General features: G+C 33.6%; 1 protein-coding gene and 1 long non-coding RNA gene across 11 annotated transcripts; one reads left to right on the top strand and one right to left on the bottom strand.

Annotated features, from left to right (window-relative positions):
• Nucleotides 1–2,103: 2,103 nt before the first annotated feature.
• LOC109609998 lies at nucleotides 2,104–3,052 on the bottom strand. Its single transcript, XR_003123167.1, has 3 exons — nucleotides 2,975–3,052; nucleotides 2,419–2,770; nucleotides 2,104–2,270 (listed from the first exon to the last, which is right to left on the bottom strand). It is a non-coding gene; the product is annotated as an uncharacterized LOC109609998 (long non-coding RNA).
• Nucleotides 3,053–4,080: 1,028 nt separating this feature from the next.
• LOC105251521 (chromodomain-helicase-DNA-binding protein Mi-2 homolog) lies at nucleotides 4,081–16,388 on the top strand. 10 transcript variants are annotated; one of them, XM_011258391.3, is made up of 25 exons: nucleotides 4,521–4,641; nucleotides 6,310–6,401; nucleotides 6,594–6,716; nucleotides 6,835–7,125; nucleotides 7,249–7,542; nucleotides 7,627–7,878; nucleotides 8,546–8,708; nucleotides 8,821–9,006; nucleotides 9,106–9,295; nucleotides 9,381–9,754; nucleotides 9,842–10,011; nucleotides 10,096–10,321; nucleotides 10,415–10,878; nucleotides 11,082–11,535; nucleotides 11,784–12,101; nucleotides 12,240–12,548; nucleotides 12,635–12,903; nucleotides 13,119–13,210; nucleotides 13,446–13,632; nucleotides 13,709–13,975; nucleotides 14,086–14,361; nucleotides 14,446–14,690; nucleotides 14,929–15,214; nucleotides 15,340–15,649; nucleotides 15,826–16,388. In XM_011258391.3, the coding sequence occupies exons 1-25, from the start codon at nucleotides 4,569–4,571 to the stop codon at nucleotides 15,828–15,830; spliced, it is 5,916 nt and encodes a 1,971-aa protein (XP_011256693.1). In that variant the 5' UTR covers nucleotides 4,521–4,568; the 3' UTR covers nucleotides 15,831–16,388. The 10 variants fall into 10 exon arrangements, with proteins under 10 accessions (XP_011256696.1, XP_025266886.1, XP_011256695.1 ...); XM_011258394.3 differs by lacking the exons at nucleotides 4,521–4,641; nucleotides 15,826–16,388 and adding an exon at nucleotides 4,081–4,451 and having other exon boundaries at nucleotides 15,340–15,712; XM_025411101.1 differs by lacking the exons at nucleotides 4,521–4,641; nucleotides 15,826–16,388 and adding an exon at nucleotides 4,088–4,451 and having other exon boundaries at nucleotides 8,546–8,699; nucleotides 15,340–15,712.
• Nucleotides 16,389–17,669: the final 1,281 nt, after the last annotated feature.

Here is a 17,669-nt window from a genome sequence, read left to right as displayed (position 1 = left end):
TGGGTCGTCCCGAGGCGAGCGAGTGGAGCGGCCTGTGGAACAGCCGGTGCGTAGATTTGATTTATCATATTTGCGTGCACAATTCGTGCTCATTCGACGCTTATATGCACGCTTATAGCATCGCGATGTCCCGAATTACATTCGGACAAATCGGCGCCGCATCATAATTCGATTCGGTGCAATTCAAATAAAGTCGATCGCGTGAAGATGGTTATGCTAGGAGCGATTTCAAATTTATTTTGTAGGGCTGCCAACTGTTAAACGATAAATTTGTTTGATCTAACCTAATCTAACCTAACCTAACCTCTCAGTGTCTTTGGATGTCTAATGTAAACACAAGCGTATGCTGCCTGGATTTTATCATGCTTTCAAAAATAATATTTAATTATTTCATTAGTGTATTACATTTTATTACGTAGTATATTAATCGTATTAAATGTGCGACGTACAGTTTTACACATTTTAATGAGGAGCATATAATATAATTGGTTAGGTTAGATTAAATTAAAACAAGCTGCTGTGATTCATTTAACGTAATAGGATTAATTTGACGAATGTGCAGCTATTGAAGTTACATGATATTTGTGGACACATTTTTAAAGTAATCATGAGTATCTTATCTCATCTTGATTATATGAAATTAAAATATAAAATATTTATATATTCCACATTAACGTTATTCATTACAAGTACTATATTACTTTTCTTATATCTCAATCATGTCTCATCGATGAAGCTTTTCATATATCACAGACAATATGATACTGTGTGTGGAATTTTACACAGGTAATACATGGCACAAAAATAATTTGTTCTCAAGTATTGTACGCATTTCTCAAAAATAAATCAAATTAAATTATTTTAAGTAGGATCCAAAAATCACTACATTGCCAGGATTGTATCTTATTATAACTGCGATATTATCACCTTTTAATATATGTGCACAGTATTACATAAAATATATAAATTTATTTGAAACGTACAGAAATCTTTATCTTATTTATAATATTTATGATATAAAAGAAAATTGCAACTCTAATGAAACAGAGCGGTGGAATAATTGGTTGATACTTATGCTGGTCTACAATATTTATCCTTTTTTCATCATTAGATGTTTGGTGCTTTTTTTATTATACATGTTATCTGTAAATATAGTACTTGTAATGTTGCTTCTGTATCACTGTAAGCACACAAAAATGATAGCATTTGCAGGTAATTATGTTATATTTATATATCATAAGAAAGAGAAAATAAAATTAAAGTTGAATACTGAATGTGCTCTAAAGTAAATCTCATCTAAATAAATAAATGCATAAATGTGCGCTCCACATTCCTCATGAAAAAAATACATAATATTAATCTTTATGTATTATTTTTACATTTGTTTTTTTAAATTCTCTAGATACACTTTTCATTTCTGCTCTCTTTCTTTCCAACTACTAAATATACTACTAATCTATCATTTTTAATATAGATCTGTCATTTTTAGTGTACATTATTGCAGTAAGTGGAATAAAGAGCAAATCTTTTGGCACATTTAAAATGTACAGGAAAGTTTTATCTGATGCGTTTTTTTCAGTAGAAATGTCTGAAAAAAATGCATACGTCTTTTTTAATCTTAGTCTTTCTAAATAAAAATTAGAATAATAAATTTGCAAAATAATTTGCTTTAATATATTTTTATTGCAAACATATGAAGCAAAGTGCTCAAGGTGCTCATCACTATGAAAACATCGATAGAATAAAAAATAGATCGCATACAAAAATAGAATAAAAAATATATCGCATACAAAAAAATTAAAATATTTACATTACATATTTGATATTTCTGCAAATATTTCCATTATTTTGAGATTGATTTGTTTCATGATATATTGCAATAATTAAAGTATGATTTCTGCCATGAGACTGCAAAAAAAGCCAGCTTTAATTCTTTATTTTGTTCAATATTTTTAATAATATAATAATTAAATTAAAGTTCTATGAAAATATGCTTGAAATACTAAATAAAAAAGATTGTTTCTTATGTACAACCTTATACAGTTTAAGTAAACAAAAAATTATTGTTAATAATATACATATATAAATTGATAATTAAATAAAACAATTAATTAATTAATCGACACAATCCACGTTTTTTTTTAGCTTTATGTCTAATCCATTTCCATTTCCAGTTACTATAAATGAACTGATCTTACGTGCTAAATTACCGGTCATACAAGTTATCATTTTGTTTTCCAAAATCCAGGTTTCAAAACTTTCAAATGTATCTGCAGAAAACAAAGATATTAATTATATAAGATTCTAATATTTAGAACTGAAACATCAAAAAAAAAATTGAAAATAGACATTGTATCACATGATTTTTGTATGTGTGTGATTTAACCATTATAATCCAATAATAGCATAAATATTAACCTTTTCCAATAAGATCTAATAAAATTCAATGCTTCTGTCATCCATTGTAACACTCGTCCAACCACATTCCAATGGCGATAATTTTATTTGCATTGATCTGGTCTGACTTTGTGGTAATTCCATAAGTTTTTGCTTTCTTTCAAGATTTACAAGCAGTTTTTGCTGTTGAATTAATTCTTTTCCTCTAAACACAGGAGTGTTTAGACCAGGAAATTGTATCGGAATTTTTCCCATGCCAATAATTTGCTCCTTACTTAGGAGCTCTCTCTTTTCATTACTCGTCTTGCTCTACCTCTGCATCTTCCTGCACTACTGATACTTGTCACATCCTTTCATAATTCATCTTTAGGTCCTATAGAACAAAAGCACAGTGAAATACAAATTATTTTCTACTGTAAATATAAACTATTATCAAAATGCTATATCCATAAAAGTTCTACTTAATATTCGCAAAAAAAAATATAGAGTTTCTCACATTATTTAATAAAGTGATTATTTTTAATAAATGTGAATGACTGACAAGCAATAAATTAAACAATATTAAACAATAATATACCTGAAAAAAATTTCATAATTTTATTAGAGTTAAATTGATAAATTAATTTTAAATACACATTATATGTTAATTACATATAATGATTTAGAGACAATGATATATTTCATTTGCGTTACCATTGTTTACAGATTAAACATTTTTTATCAAATTATTTACAACTCTAAATATGTAGCATACGACAAGCCATTTTTAAAATCTATTAAACAAACAACTCGCCATTTTTGCTCCATCTTATCTTATTGAGATCAAAATTGCGGTACTTTGTTAATCTAGTGACTTTAGAATTTGCGCAATCACGTTGCCATCTGTGATTAAATATTGTAAGCTAGTCGCGTCTTGAAGCTTGAAATTCAAAGATTAAAAAATAATTTAGGCTTTATATAATATACGTATTATTTTTTAATTTAATTATTGTATTTCCTGAATTACACAGCAAATTTTTCAAATTATATTTTCTCTCCGTTTCTTCTCTACTTTTTCTCTTTCCTGTTTCATCCAATGATGGCGCAGTCGGTAAAAAATGTATAGGACGATATAAAAAAATACGAGGAAAATAACTAAACGCATAGATAATAAATTGAACTACAACAATATGGCTTCCGAATCGTGATTCGTTAGTTTCTATTTTAGGATATTTCATTAGTTTCCATATCGACAGCTAATGCTCATCTCTATATTTTATATATTTATGAACGAATATAATGTGTTTACAATTCGCAAGTCCATCTATATCATACATATTATTCAGGTCTCTGTTAAATATATATCATGCATATATTTTATGTATATTTTAAATATGGAAAAAAATAAAATTAATCATATTTTGATCGATTTTCCGAGACTTGAAGCGCATATCGGAAAAACGGTAATATTATAAAACCTAACTACGAATAATTTAAAGATAAAGGGAAACGATTCGATGTATCGATACTATGGATTACGATTGACAGCGAAAACGAAAGAACAGAGATGCATTAATTCTTTTATTTAATCTTTTTTTTTGTTAAAGAGACGCGTGCAAATTCGCGATGCGCAGAAAAGGTGCGCGAGAGAGAAAAAGTGCGGGCGAGAAAAGGAGGGAAAAGCGCGACGGAGTGGGGGGAGAACGAAAAGAAACGACGAATCGGCGGTGACGGTAGTGGAACGGTAGTAGCGGAAAGACTCGTATCTTGTGCATGGATACCTGTACACATCGAGGCAAAGCCGAAATCTTGGATTTCGCACACAACGGAGTATCTCTGTAGTGCTTCGTCGTGAGAAAAAGTGAAGTGAAAGTAGAAGTGGTGGGACGAGAGGAAGAAGCGGCTCGCTTCTTGGTGCTCGTCGACGTCGTCGAGCAGATCGCGAGCACCGTGCGAAGCGACGATCGCCATCCTCGTCGTCGTCGTGGTATAGTGTTCGTGCTTTGTCGTCGGTGCCGAAAAGCGTGCTCGCCGAGGAATGGCGTCGGACGAGGAGGTGGACGAAAGCTACGCAGGTGAGAGAGAGAGAGAGAGCGCGCGCGCGCGCGCGCGAGTGTGTGTATATGTATGCGAGAGAGACACAAGTAGCAGACAGACGGACAGACAAAGAGACGTAGCTGCGAGAATCGAGAATGGCATCGGGACAATCGCGCGAGCCGGACGGTGTGCGACGAATAGTATACAACGCGGGACGCGCGCTTTTCGGTACATCAATGGCTGCCGATGCATCTAAATCGGCCGACGCGCTAGGTTCCCGGTTCCGGTGGAGAACGGAATCGTCGAGAGCGCGAATGCGCGCGAACGCGAGAGGGAGACGAGGAGAGACACGCGCCGCTAACCTTCTTTCGATTGTCAAACCTCGCGACGACGCGGCCGAGTCTCCTCCGCGAGAGAGAGATGATGGAATATTTATCGTTTACGAATGTGATATAAAAGTGATTACGCGCTCCGACCAAGATTGTTTCTCTACTTTGATTTTTGTCGCTACTTCGACAGTCGCGTCTCTCATTCGCAGTGTTTTATTCGATATATATATTCACGCGATCGTAAATAAATTCCGAGTAATTAAGAATTGAAGGGAAATCGAACGCAGCCATGGTCGATTTGCAAATCTGACATGGTTGCGCGGACGCTTTATTCGAGATAATAACCGACAGATAACTTGAAATAGCTTCTGCTTTTTTCCTCTAATTGAAACGCTGGAAACGCTCATTAAATGTCGATGAATATTATAATGATACATTGCGCCTGCAGAGGAAAAAAGCTCGATTTCCTTCTCCAGTAATTATATCCGAGCCCAATTCGACGAAGCGTAATTACATTTACGCCATGTTACAACGTATGTAATACGCGTTCGCGCAAAAAAAGTTATGGATCCGCGTTTCACACACACATACATATATATTGCGCGCGCGTGGTTCATGCATGTGTGTGAGACACACGCACATAAGTGACACAACCGGCGTCTAACCTCCACCGCTTCGGTAAAAATTCGCCGCGGGTTTTACGCGGTCGCGATTAATCGTCCTTGGTTAATGAAAATTTTGACAAATTAAGAATCTTAACGTGTGCGTGTGACACCACATAAACGCGCGCGCGCGAGTATCGTGTGTGTGTGTGTGTGGTTCTTGCCTGTGTGTCAAATGTAATATGTATGCCTATATTAAAGAAAATGGCGGACGCACACTCTCGCACAAAGCATTTGCGGAACGTTGATTAATTCAAAATCACTTTGGCGTTCGCGTGAGTCTCTCTTTCGGCTTCGCCGATCATGGATTTTACGTTCGGCGCGTTCTCCTTTTTTCCCTCCGTTTTCTCCTCTCGGTCCTTTCGTTGCTTTCCCGGAATTTTTATCACCGTGCATATTATTAAAGATACGCCGCGTACCTATATTGTGCTATAGAGCGCGATTGATTCGGCCATTATTAAATATCTTTGCAAGTCGAATTTTTCTCAGTGATAAATTAGAGGTTTCATCGAATTTACATTTCTTTGATTATTTTTTATTTTCTCAAATTATTACATTCAATATAATTGAAAAATCTATTAATTCGCTTATAAAATTCAAGATTATTACATATATAAAGTATTCAGGACATAGAATTTATTAGTAGAAAAGAGTTGTCATATTTATAAAAAGAGAAATCTTATTGCTGTTTTTGTAACAAAAATATAATTTTTTCTCTATATATATTAGTACACGTATAATGCTGTTCTTTGAAAAAATGTTTTATATATCAACTTCTCTATTTTTATAATACGTTATTTTACAATTGCAAATTCTATGAAAACAACAATATTATTTAAAGTATTTAAAATTTAAGAAAATTTTCTATTATAAAAACAAATTTGGAAATAAATGCATGTTTTTAGGAGAGGATGACATGGATGAGACTGGAGCGCAGATATCAAATGTTGGCCAGCAAGTAGATGGTTCGTCTGATGCTGAAGAATCTCAAAGATTAGTAAGTTTTATATTTTGTAACAAATTAAGCATATGTTAATGTATAATAGTAATATTACTTACAACTTATAATCAGAAGTAATATAATAAAAATTGTTATTTTTTATTCTTGTAATAATTATGATTTTTGAAGGATAATTTAAATATTTTAAACTCAGTGTCTAAAATTATAAATGAAAATTATTCTGTATAGGAAGAAGATGATGATTATGAACCAGAAGAGCGAAAAAAGAAGAAAGGAAAGAAACGGAAAGCACGTAGTGAAGATAAGAAGGGAAAGAAGAAGAAGAAAAAGAAAAAATCTGATTCTGGAGATGTAAATATATTTGATATATACTTTTATATATTTTTTCATATAAGATTGCATATTATTGTTTTAAAAAATTATTTAGCAAAGATAATGTTTACATTATCTAATATTGTTGAAATTTTAGGAGAGCGACTTTGGTGGCGGTGAAGCAGGCGATGCAGCTGGCGAGGATAGCGACTATGCAGTCAATAGAAAAAGCAGAAAGTCATCATCCCGTAAATCTTCTAGCCATAGTGCACCGACCACTCAAAGCCAAGAGCCAACAACAGGCATGCCCACAATCGAAGAAGTGTGCAACACTTTTGGCTTAACAGATGTACAAATTGAGTATTCTGATGCTGATTTCCAAAATTTGACAACATACAAACTGTTCCAACAACACGTCAGACCACTCTTAGCGAAAGAAAATCCAAAAGTATATATATTGTTCTATTCTTTATGCTTTATAATTGCACATTTTGCATTTAGTATGATAATTATTCAATTTATAGATGGTAGTATGTTTATTTTAATAACAATTTCTGTTTTGAATGATTAGGTTCCAATGTCGAAACTTATGATGTTAGTGGCAGCAAAGTGGCGCGATTTTTCTGAATTAAATCCACATACGCAACCAGACGCAGATGTCTCGTCCACAAATGTAGATGACGATAGTAGAAATGCTAGAGCGAATCGAAGTGGCGCTATGCAGGAAGCCGAGGACGAGGAAGAAGATGACGAAGATAGCGATAAGAAGAAAAAATCTCGCAGTTCGAGAGTGAAAAAAGGCAAAAAAGCATCGAAAGTACCGACGCTTAAGATTAAGCTTGGAAAGCGTAAAAGAGGAAGCTCAGTATGTATGAGATATGTTTGAATTAATTTCTGCGCAACATTAACTTTACATATAAATATTCAATTATTATTGAATTTTACTTAGGACGAGGAAGCGGAAGGTAGCGCGGCAGGCTCGGCGGCAGATTCTGATATGGAATTTGAGCAGATGTTGGCTGATGCGGAGGAGCCTCCTGGCGCCGAGGGTAACAAAGGCAACATCGACGAGAGCGGTGTCGAACCGCCGGCTGAGCCGCCAGTTCGCAGAAAGGCGAAAACCAAAATCGGCAATAAGACCAAGAAAAAGAAGAAAACAAAAACTACTTCCAAATTTCCGGATGGAGAGGAAGGTCTCCAGGTAGAGTTACACAGCATTTGCTTATGCGTTCATTGTTGTTTTAAACGTGCTTGCAAATCATGGATTGCCATGTAATAATCATCATTCTCATACTAAAAGCTTGGAGGTTTATTTATAATTTGCCAATCTCGACGCATGTCTAATCATTATGCTTGTTAATATTATCACAACTGCGATTCTTTCTATTTTAATACATGCATTTACATTTTATAATGGATTTATCAATAATTAGAGATAATAATTATTAAAATTCGTAATTTGAGAAAGATATAGATTTGCTATAAGGAATATATTTCTGATATTCAATACATATATATGTATATATATGTGTACATGTATACATATATGCATACACATATATACATATACATACATAAAAGAGTTGGCATTAAAAATATTATATATGTATACGCATAAAAGTAATATTTAAAAAAAACTTCAAGAACGCATATGTTACGTTGTCTGACTCTGCCTTAAAATAATTATCTGTATTTCTATGTAATTATAATATATTTCTTTTTTCTCTAGTAATATTTAAAGCGGCGTAATTACTTCATACAATGTGCTTTAAATATGCATTATTATTGGACTTTGATCTCAGATATCTTTCTATAGATTATTCCATAAAAAATTGGTTAATTATTTTTTTTCTTTTTATTTTTTACAGACTGACCATCAGGATTACTGTGAAGTATGTCAACAAGGCGGGGAGATTATATTATGCGATACATGCCCCAGAGCATATCACTTAGTGTGCCTAGAGCCCGAATTGGAGGAAACACCTGAAGGAAAATGGAGTTGTGCTCATTGTGAAGGAGAAGGTATTGCAGGTATCCGTATCCTCCCATATACCAGCCTGATTTTCCTTACTCCTGCCTAAACAAGCCCTGCAACTACTAGTCATCAAATGGTATATAACTATAGCTTTATTCTTGTTGTTAGGCGCAGCAGAAGATGATGACGAACATATGGAATTTTGTAGAGTATGCAAAGATGGTGGAGAATTATTATGCTGTGATAGTTGCACAAGTGCATATCACACACATTGTCTGAACCCTCCTCTATCGGAGATTCCTGATGGCGATTGGAAATGCCCTAGATGTTCTTGCCCACCATTAAGAGGGAGAGGTATGTTTATTAATATATATCTTTAGTAATATTTAAGAAGATATATATAATATAGTTCATTTTAGTTATTTAAATTTTTTTTATTTTTTTTTTTACCAGTGGCAAAAATATTAACCTGGAGATGGAAAGAATGTTCGGATACGCCATCGGAAGAACCTTCAACAAGTAAGGCTGCGCCTAAGCAAAGAAAAATGCGTGAATTTTTCGTCAAGTGGGCGGACATGTCCTACTGGCATTGCGATTGGATAACAGAATTGCAGCTTGATGTTTTTCATCCACTTATGTATAGGTAAGAAATACTTTCAGCAATATTATTTGTATAATTATATACATAGATATGTATAATCACAATATATGGATTTTTATGTGATTAGAAATTATTATCGTAAATACGATATGGACGAACCGCCAAAGTTAGAGGAACCATTGGATGAGAGTGACTCTCGCGTGAAGCGTTTGAAAGAACAGGATGTTGTCACCAACAGAGAGGAGTACAATTTAGAAGAACGTTTCTATCGTTATGGCGTACGTCCAGAATGGCTAGTGGTTCACAGAGTGATAAATCATCGATTGCAAAGAGATGGCAGGGCGACGTATCTTGTGAAATGGAGAGAACTCGGTTATGACCAGGCGACGTGGGAAGATGAACACGAGGACATTCCTGGCTTGAAACAGGCCATAGAATATTACCTGGATCTGAGAGCTGCAAATTGTTGCGATGTTACTACATCACGTAAAGGGAAAAAGGGTAAAGAGAAAAATATCATATTAATTTTGTTACTCGCATGTAAGATATCTCTTGTGCTCTTGTAAAAGAAATGGAATACAATCTCAGGTAAAGGAAAGAAATCGAAAACACGCGAGCTGATCGATGACGAAGAGAGAACTCCAAAACGATACACGCCACCACCAGACAAGCCTACAACGGATCTCAAGAAGAAATACGAAAGACAACCGGAATATTTGGACCAAACTGGAATGCAGTTACATCCTTATCAATTAGAGGTAAACATCAAAAATAAATAAAAAAGTTTTATTTTTTTAAGTTTATATATTCATGTTCTCTACATCTCTATGATTTCAATTTAGGGCTTAAATTGGTTGAGATATTCATGGGGCCAAGGCATAGACACAATCTTGGCTGATGAAATGGGTCTAGGGAAAACTATCCAGACTATAACATTTTTATATTCCTTGTATAAAGAAGGTCATTGTAAAGGGCCTTTCCTGGTCTCTGTTCCCCTATCAACTATCATTAATTGGGAACGTGAATTTGAGACTTGGGCACCTGATTTTTATTGTGTTACTTATGTTGGTTAGCATCGTCACTATTTTTTCTTGTAACTATTTTTGATATGTGTATTTAGTATAGATAAAGTTAGTAATAAAATAAAATTTTCTCTTATAGGTGACAAAGATAGCCGTATTGTAATTCGGGAAAATGAATTATCATTCGAAGAAGGCGCTGTGCGTAGCGGACGCGCTTCTAAAATCCGGTCATCATCAATCAAGTTTAATGTTTTACTCACTAGCTATGAACTTATTTCCATAGATTCAGCATGTTTAGGATCTATTGATTGGGCCGTTTTAGTCGTAGACGAAGCTCACAGATTGAAGTCCAATCAATCCAAATTCTTCAGATTACTAGCTTCTTATAATATTGCATATAAACTTTTACTGACTGGTACACCACTGCAAAATAATTTGGAGGAATTGTTCCACTTGTTAAATTTCTTATGCCGCGACAAATTCAATGATCTTGCGGCATTCCAAAACGAATTTGCTGATATTTCGAAGGAAGAACAAGTTAAGAAACTACACGAGATGCTTGGCCCACATATGTTGAGGAGATTAAAAGCTGATGTATTAAAGGTTGGTAATTTTTCTGTATAGATTGTGTAATATATTACAGTTTAAATTATTTTATTTTTTTTTTTTTTATAAAATTGTAAGATAATTCTAGAAATATAAATATTTCAAAAATAAAATTTTATATCTTTAGATATACAATTATATTTCTTTAATTAGTACATCATGTAAACAAATATATTACAACAAGCATTTTTTCTTTACAGAACATGCCTAGTAAATCTGAATTTATTGTACGTGTCGAATTATCACCGATGCAGAAGAAATACTATAAATATATATTGACAAGAAACTTTGAAGCTCTGAATCCAAAGGGAGGTGGTCAACAAGTATCATTGCTAAATATAATGATGGATCTCAAGAAATGCTGTAATCATCCGTACTTGTTTCCCGCCGCATCGCAAGAAGCGCCGACTGGGCCGAATGGAAGTTACGAAACATCAGCATTGATTAAAGCAGCTGGCAAATTGGTTCTGTTGAGCAAAATGCTCAAGAAATTGCGAGACGATGGACATCGAGTGCTTATATTTTCTCAAATGACCAAGATGTTGGATATTCTTGAAGATTATTTGGAGGGTGAGGGATACAAATACGAAAGAATAGACGGTAATATAACGGGTTCACAACGTCAAGAGGCTATCGATAGATTTAATGCTCCTGGTAAGTATTTTCAGGATTTATTTATAAAAATATATATATAATTATCCAATTGTTTTGTATAAGATTATATTTTATAAGATTTATATAAGATTTTTTCCCCTTAAATTTGCAAATTTAAGAAGTTTAAAAACAAAATTTTTATCCTTTATTATTTATAATATATATAAAGTGAAATAATGAGATAAAAAAAACAAAATTAAAAAGTCTTTTTTGTATTTTTTTAAATTAAAATTTTATTTATTTATTAGGTGCGCAGCAGTTTGTCTTCTTGCTTTCCACACGTGCTGGTGGTTTAGGTATCAATTTAGCGACAGCTGATACCGTGATTATTTACGATTCTGATTGGAATCCGCACAACGATATTCAAGCATTTAGCAGAGCTCACAGAATAGGCCAGGCCAACAAAGTTATGATCTATAGATTCGTCACGCGTAACTCTGTGGAAGAAAGAGTGACACAAGTAGCCAAGCGCAAAATGATGCTCACTCATTTAGTTGTACGACCGGGTATGGGCGGCAAAGGTGCCAATTTTAGTAAACAGGAACTCGACGATATTTTACGTTTCGGTAAGCTCTATTAATCTATTGTATTTATAAAATATCTGCTAATTGAAAATATTTACTCAAATTCTTCTCTCTTTCAATTGTTTATAAATTATCCTGCTATATAATTATTAAAATTCAACAGTGCATTTGTTTTGCTAGGTACGGAGGAATTGTTCAAAGAAGAAGAAGGCAAAGAGGACGAAGCTATACATTATGATGATAAAGCTGTCGCAGAGTTGTTAGATAGAAGCAAGGAGGGTATCGAACAGAAAGAGAATTGGGCTAACGAGTACTTAAGTTCTTTCAAAGTTGCATCGTATGTGACGAAAGAAGGTGAGACGGAAGAAGAGGCGGATACTGAGATAATAAAACAAGAAGCGGAAAATACAGATCCGGCATATTGGATTAAACTTCTTAGACATCATTACGAACAGCAACAGGAGGATATCGCTAGAACACTTGGAAAAGGTAAATTTGCATTGATATAAAAATATATCTTCAAATAACATTGATATATGAAAGATAGGCGAATGTTCATATTGAATTAATCACAGGCAAACGAGTACGAAAGCAAGTTAATTATACCGACGGTGGTGTAACTGGTGATCAAGGCGCTAGAGATGATCAACCATGGCAAGAAAATCTATCAGATTATAATAGCGACTTTAGTGCACCCAGTGACGATGATAAAGAGGATGACGATTTCGACGAGAAAGGAGACGGAGATCTGTTGTCTCGTAGAAGCAGACGAAGATTGGAGAGACGCGATGAAAAGGACAGACCTTTACCGCCTTTACTTGCCAGAGTAAATGGAAATATCGAGGTAAATATTTTTAGAAAGAATATATATATTTTATATAATGTTTCTCACATATCCCTCCACATTTTATTTATATGAGTTCTATAGATATAAAAATTTGAAAAAAATCTCAAGCAAGAGAGACTGAAGAATAAAATATTATATTGAAATAATTTTCATTCTAATTAAACAGATATACATATTACATAGTTATTTACTTATATGTACATTTTTTACAGGTATTAGGTTTTAATGCTAGACAACGGAAAGCATTCCTCAATGCAATTATGCGTTATGGAATGCCACCACAGGATGCTTTCAATTCTCAATGGTTAGTTGTTTTATTTTATAATTATTATCATGATACATCTGTTTTAGAAAGAACGTCTTGTACAATTTTTTATTATATATTATGAACATACGTATCATAAATGCTATGCATATACACAATACATTACAACATCGTGATAAAATAGAAGCTATAGTTGTTACTTTTTTATATTTGACTTGATATTTGTGCTTTTCTAAGTAATATAATTCTCTATTTAAAGTCATCTATTATTCAGGTTAGTACGGGATTTGCGTGGAAAATCCGAGAAAAACTTCAAAGCGTATGTTTCGCTTTTTATGCGACATCTGTGCGAACCAGGTGCTGACAATGCAGAAACATTCGCCGATGGTGTTCCGAGAGAGGGTCTGAGTCGACAGCACGTACTGACAAGAATAGGCGTGATGTCCTTGATTAGGAAGAAGGTATCGATTATACGATGAAATTCCTTTATTCCGTTCCGTGTTAAAAGTAGCAAGGATACAGGCTATATATTTACAGGTTCAAGAATTTGAACACATCAATGGTTATTATTCGATGCCGGAAATGATACGCAAACCAGTAGAACCAGTAAAAGTAGAAGGAGTCGGAGATGCAGCGACTGGTACTAGTAGTACCAGTGCTACACCGGCTACCTCAAATGCTCCCAGTCCTAGCCCTGCTGCTACCCCTACTCCTACTTCGACTTCTTGTACGAACAACGAGACTAAAACAAATTCCGAGTCTTCAGAAGCTAAAGAATGTCGAGATGAATCCAAGGATAAAGAGGTTGGTATCAGATGGATCAAATTTTCTCGTGAAATATTGTTTATTTACTCAGAAAATCTTACTATCACTCTTCCTGTAAAATATGTTAATGATAATATCTTTTATTTTAGAGTGGCGATGCAAAGGATTCAAAAGAAGATCCGAAGAAAGAGGATGATGAAGCGATATCTGAAAAAGATAAGGAAAAGGAGGATACCAAAAAGGAAGAAAAGGATGCCGAAACGGATACTGCAGAAAAAGAAAAGGACAAATCTGACGCAAAGGATGAAAAAACTATAACGAAACACGATGATAAGATGGAGAATAGTGAAAATAAAATGAAATCGGAACCGGAAGAAGATGTCGTTATTGTCAAGGACGATGAGGAAGAAGTTGAGAAGAAAGAGGTATTTATTCATGCGGAATGCTAGATGAAAAAGCGTGCATTTTATCAACAGCTAAATTTACACTATCCTCTTTTTTTTTTGTAGGAAAAAGAGAAGGAAAAAGATACAAAGGACTGTGATGCAGATGTAGTAAAGCCTAAGCGTAAGTTCATGTTTAATATAGCCGATGGCGGATTTACAGAATTACATACGCTTTGGCTGAACGAAGAGAAGGCTGCAGTGCCGGGCCGCGAATACGATATATGGCATCGCCGACATGATTATTGGCTTTTAGCTGGTATCGTTACCCACGGTTATGGGCGCTGGCAAGATATACAAAACGATATTCGGTAATATAGAAACTTTTCGACAACAAATAATCCTCGATAATACTTCAATTATTTTTATTATATATTGCTATTTCTTACGAGTTAAAAATATTGAATATTTAAGTATGACAAGAGACGTTTATTTCTCTAACTCTAAATCGTAGAATAATATTCCAACTCTAATTTTATGATTGATATAACAATTACTGTTATTCATAATTTTTTTCGTTTCTACATTCGATTACTATACTTATTGCAGATTTGCAATTATCAACGAGCCATTTAAGATGGATATGGGAAAAGGCAACTTTTTGGAAATAAAAAATAAATTTCTAGCAAGACGTTTTAAACTCTTAGAACAGGCATTAGTAATAGAAGAACAATTGAGGCGAGCTGCCTACCTGAATCTTACGCAAGATCCTAATCATCCTGCCATGAGTCTTAATGCACGTTTTGCAGAGGTTGAATGTCTTGCCGAATCCCATCAGCATCTGAGCAAAGAGAGCCTTGCTGGTAATAAACCAGCGAACGCAGTGCTGCATAAGGTTGGTTCGATTAATAAATTGGTAAATTGTATATCGAACAATAAATATGATATGCGAATGTTTTCAAAGTGCAAAAATTTGATGAATATCAATCATCTCTGAATGTGCGAACTATACTTTTATAGGTGTTAAATCAGTTAGAGGAGTTACTATCCGATATGAAATCGGATGTTAGCCGTTTGCCAGCGACACTGGCTCGCATTCCACCGGTTGCTCAGAGACTTCAGATGTCCGAGAGATCTATACTGAGCCGATTAGCGGCGACGGCACCTGGCGGTAGCACTTCTCAAACGGGTCAAGCCGCGTTGCTGGCGCAACAATTCCCAGCCGGTTTCTCCGGAGGACAGTTGCCAGCCACCTTTGCGGGTGCAGCTAATTTCGGTAACTTCCGACCACAATACTCAGTACCCGGGCAACCACCACAAGGTTTTACAGGTTCGTAATATAACATGATAATATAATGATTGATGGGATGTGATTATGTAACAATTTTTGTAACAATTATTTAGGAAAGAAATAAAGAATAGAAAATGATTATTGATTGGTTTGATTATGAATTTTTAAATGCAATGAATCTTTGTCTCATATATAATAAATATATTTATTTACAGCCTGAATATTAAGTGCTGGAATACAATGGCTCAAACAAGGACTAAAAATAGCGCAAATCGAATTGTCCCGCGAGCGAATCGTTTTGCGCTGTAATATTATTTTTCGTAAATTGCAGTTTTTAGCTGAATTTTTCTAGAAAAAGAATACGAGGCGATTTCCAAGCGCGTAAAAACACAATACTTTATAAATTACGAGTTGCATTATTTCTGTATTTATTATATGTACATTCGGCATCTAGATTCAAGAGTTCACGTTCTCTATATTTATACATACGTTCTTTATATAAGAAATGACGTAGGTAGGTTATTTTCTTAAGTTTCTCTTTTTAAGGACATGATTTATACATCTCGTTTAGCTTTTAATATATCGCACACATGAGAGTACCGAAGTACATTATTTACTTAAGTCTATTTAAGACCTTTTAATTCAATGCAAATCTCCATGTCGTTACCTTTAAGGTGCGCTAATTCAAATAATTTGTCACTATGTAATTTATTTACAAATTCAAATTTTTGCGACAATAGATTACATGTAAATGCCGTAAGCTTTTACAACAATCATACACGGTTTATTTCGATTTGTATGTTCATTGCAAGTGAACAACGGCAATCAAGTTGGGTCAAGACTGACATTTAAGGGAACCTTACCACGTAATATGCACTATCGTAATGCATGGGTTGTAATAATTTCAATACAATGCGAATTTGCATATGTTATTACGATATATTGTACGACGTTAATTTGTTTGTTTCCCTTATTTTAGGTACTTGTTAGGATAATTCGGAGAATTATCTCGCTCTTCTGATAAGGAAAAAGGGATAACAATTACCTAAAATAATTTGTTTTTACATTTATTAACAATGCATTTTTGCTGTGTAAGTAAAATAGAGAGTCGTTTTTATTTTTTTTTTTTTTTAGATTTGTTTTATATTAAAATCAAAGTTTCACACAACATGACATTGTGCATTTTATTGATGTTTATATAGTTTGAAAATAAATGTAGAAGTTATCTTTACATATACATGTATGACATAAAGTTATCTTTACATATATATGTATGACATCGATAATATCTTTGTACATAATATTAGATCATCGTATCGTATAAAAAAAATCACCCGATAACGTACGACTTACGATACTAATCTTGTAAATTTTTGAAAGACACCATCCGTGCCCCATGCATTACCGTAGAGTAAACATGCGATCGCGCAAACAAAATATCGACAACCTTGAGTAAACATATGCGTGTATTGTTCAGTCTTTTTCTACCCTAAAACCATAGAGAACCACTTTACTTTCTCGTTAATGAACTTGCCAAATCATTCCGTTTGGCATAGCTAAGTTTGTAAGATTAGGTTTTAGACTCTAGCTATGGAATTTGGAGGACGATTTGAGATACGCGAAATGGAGTGAATGGAATATTATTAAAAAGACAAAAAAAAGAATCAGTTTGTGTATGTATTAGATCTACTGGAATAAATTAATAATAATTAAAGGTGGGTATTCGTTTTTTCACCAACAAATTATGTCACTGTAATAAGCATCACAGAAATTAAAATATTTTACTTGTTTTAATATTTAATATATATATATATATATATATATATATATATAATATAATATATATATATATATATATTTTTTATTTTACGCATCTAATATGAAATAAAATGGATATAAAAAGTGAAGATAATGTATAAGCATGTAATCAAGTCAAGGACATACAGTTTCTTTTATAACGAATACTCACAACTTTTTGTATGTAATAAAATTTTATCCAAATATTTGTTTGGTATTTTTAAAAGATAAGTATTATATAAAAAAATATGATTTCTATTTA

This window comes from Camponotus floridanus, unplaced genomic scaffold, assembly GCF_003227725.1.
Source record: "Camponotus floridanus strain SB8 unplaced genomic scaffold, Cflo_v7.5 scaffold37, whole genome shotgun sequence".
Taxonomy (NCBI): domain Eukaryota; kingdom Metazoa; phylum Arthropoda; class Insecta; order Hymenoptera; family Formicidae; genus Camponotus; species Camponotus floridanus.
The sequence above is the reverse complement of the archived record's forward strand: the minus strand, read 5'-3'. Positions and strand labels throughout refer to the sequence as shown.

Bases quoted from the DNA above. Each gene is read 5' to 3' on its own strand.
- LOC105251521 (XM_011258390.3), top strand. From the start codon at position 4,569: ATGGCATCGGGACAATCGCGCGAGCCGGACGGTGTGCGACGAATAGTA. The intron at 9,007-9,105 runs GTATGTTTATTA...TTTTTTTACCAG, and splicing joins CCCACCATTAAGAGGGAGAG to TGGCAAAAATATTAACCTGG. The intron at 10,012-10,095 runs GTAAACATCAAA...ATTTCAATTTAG, and splicing joins TACATCCTTATCAATTAGAG to GGCTTAAATTGGTTGAGATA.